This window comes from Penaeus monodon, chromosome 29 (genome assembly GCF_015228065.2).
Source record: "Penaeus monodon isolate SGIC_2016 chromosome 29, NSTDA_Pmon_1, whole genome shotgun sequence".
Classification (NCBI taxonomy): Eukaryota; Metazoa; Arthropoda; class Malacostraca; order Decapoda; family Penaeidae; genus Penaeus; species Penaeus monodon.
Window position 1 is genome coordinate 2234619 of NC_051414.1, and position 1910 is coordinate 2236528.

A 1910-nucleotide genomic window follows, 5' to 3' on the forward strand; every position below is an offset into this window, starting at 1 on the left:
TTACAGTAGTTTTGAGATTATATGTTTTTTTTTCTGTTGTTGAAAAATTCTTATGTATCTCATAGTTATCAACAGTGGATATAACTTTTCAGATTGCCAACTTCCACAACACAATAGGTGACCAGATGATCCCGTCTCAGCGAGCAATGATGCTGGAAGCTGCCTTGGCATTGTCCGGGCTGGTACAGGAGCAAAATAACATTACTTGGTCCAACACAGAGGAATTAGACTCATACATTGGCAGACTCAAAGCTGCAACACAGAGGCTGGCTCGTGAGAACAAGCAGTTGGCCCAGTGTCACCTCATGGTGAAGGAACGGGTAAGTAGGAAGTGTGATGTTTGAAAGAGATTGTCAGAAGGAATGGAAAATTTGATGGTGAAGAAGGTTTTGATCTTGTTTTCTTTTCATTCCTCTCTTCCATTCTTTTTTTCCTCTCTCTCCACTGTTTCTGCTATTTCTCTGCCTTTTCTTCTTCCTGTGGTGTGTACGTTACCTAGCAGAAATTTATGTTTTCCTGATGTTTTAATTCTGACTGCCGTTTAGACTTCCACAACCATTCACTTGTACTTGTCTTAGGAAAGACAGGTGTTAATCTGCATGCTGTTGTTGCCATTCTTATTGGGAATGGCAGTAAAAATTCACAAAAAGGCAATTTCATATGAAAATTGTGGCCTTATGGGAAATGTTGAAACTAATTTAAAACTAATAGTAACTATTGTTACTCACAGATTTTTATAACATAAAAAATAGGATGCCTGAAAAAAAAACTTGTCTTTCACAAGAGTTCAGATATTTGTATATCTATATTAGCAGCCAATCTCTTGTTGTCAACTTGTCATGGACATATATAGTAGCACCTCTTAGGCAAAACAGGCTCAATGGTATATAGACACATTGCCCAGAAACAGGAAACTTTTTCTAAGACTCTGGATTGTAGTTGTTCAACATATCATGAATAACAGTTTAAAATTTCAACCTTGATCACCTAATAAAGCTGAAGGGTTCATTAATACAGAAATCATTATGCTTTGCAAATAATTGATTTTTATGACATAAAACGTGAACCATGTTTTTTTGGGTTTTTTTCAAATTGGAGAATTATATAAGATATATTATAAGGCATTACTATATGTCAGCAACTGTCACTTATGGTTTTAGAGGAATAAACAAAACTGATAAAAATAAAAATTAAAGATTATAAAAATAACAAATGACTTCCAGGTACTTCAACTGATGAACACTGACCTCTTGAGGCACCAGCCCAAGTGGAAGGAGCTCTTGAAGGAGATGAGGTCCATCATGCACCAGCTGGATGAGAAGGGCTTCTCCGACCAGAAATCTTGGTGTTCACACTGGGACCGCCAACTATACAAGGCTCTGGAGCATCAGTACCAACTAGGGATTGAAGCCCTTAATCAGCACCTTCCAGAGTTCAAAGTGGAATTGACATATAGGTGTGTTTTGTTGTGAGATGTGCTCTTTCTTCTTAGATTTCTATACTGAATATTTGTACTTAGAAAAAACAAAATTCATGTACCATATGTTTTGCCATGTAAAATATGTATTTTTTTCCCTGAAAAAATCATCCAAAACATCACCTGTGTCCTGTGACACAGAGGTGCCTTTTGGGCAAGGCCTGTAATGTTAAATGTTTAGTTATGCTGATTTTCTTTGACATATATCCTTTGAAATTACTGTTGTACTTACCATGAGTTTGTAGTCCTTCCATACCACAAGATTTAGGAGTTAAAAGATATGTTATAAACAAACAATTTAGGTCAATAAAACTTTCTTGTGCACAGGCATGATGCAGAAAGGATTCCTTGTGACAGTTGAGAAGTTTGAGACATCTTTCTACAATTTTTTTTTCCCAAAAAATCTTTTCTAAAAAGTGAAAGATGCTAAAAG

The 1910-nt window shown here is 36.0% G+C and overlaps 1 protein-coding gene across 1 annotated transcript in view; it reads left to right on the forward strand.

Annotated features, from left to right (window-relative positions):
• The window catches only part of LOC119591619 (cytoplasmic dynein 2 heavy chain 1-like), a 47711-nt gene that overhangs the window by 6459 nt on the left and 39342 nt on the right, over nucleotides 1–1910 (forward strand). Inside the window, 4 exon segments of the mRNA XM_037940373.1 lie at nucleotides 93–320; nucleotides 1224–1456; nucleotides 1619–1631; nucleotides 1780–1841. Coding sequence (XP_037796301.1) covers nucleotides 93–320; nucleotides 1224–1456; nucleotides 1619–1631; nucleotides 1780–1841 — 536 coding nt within the window.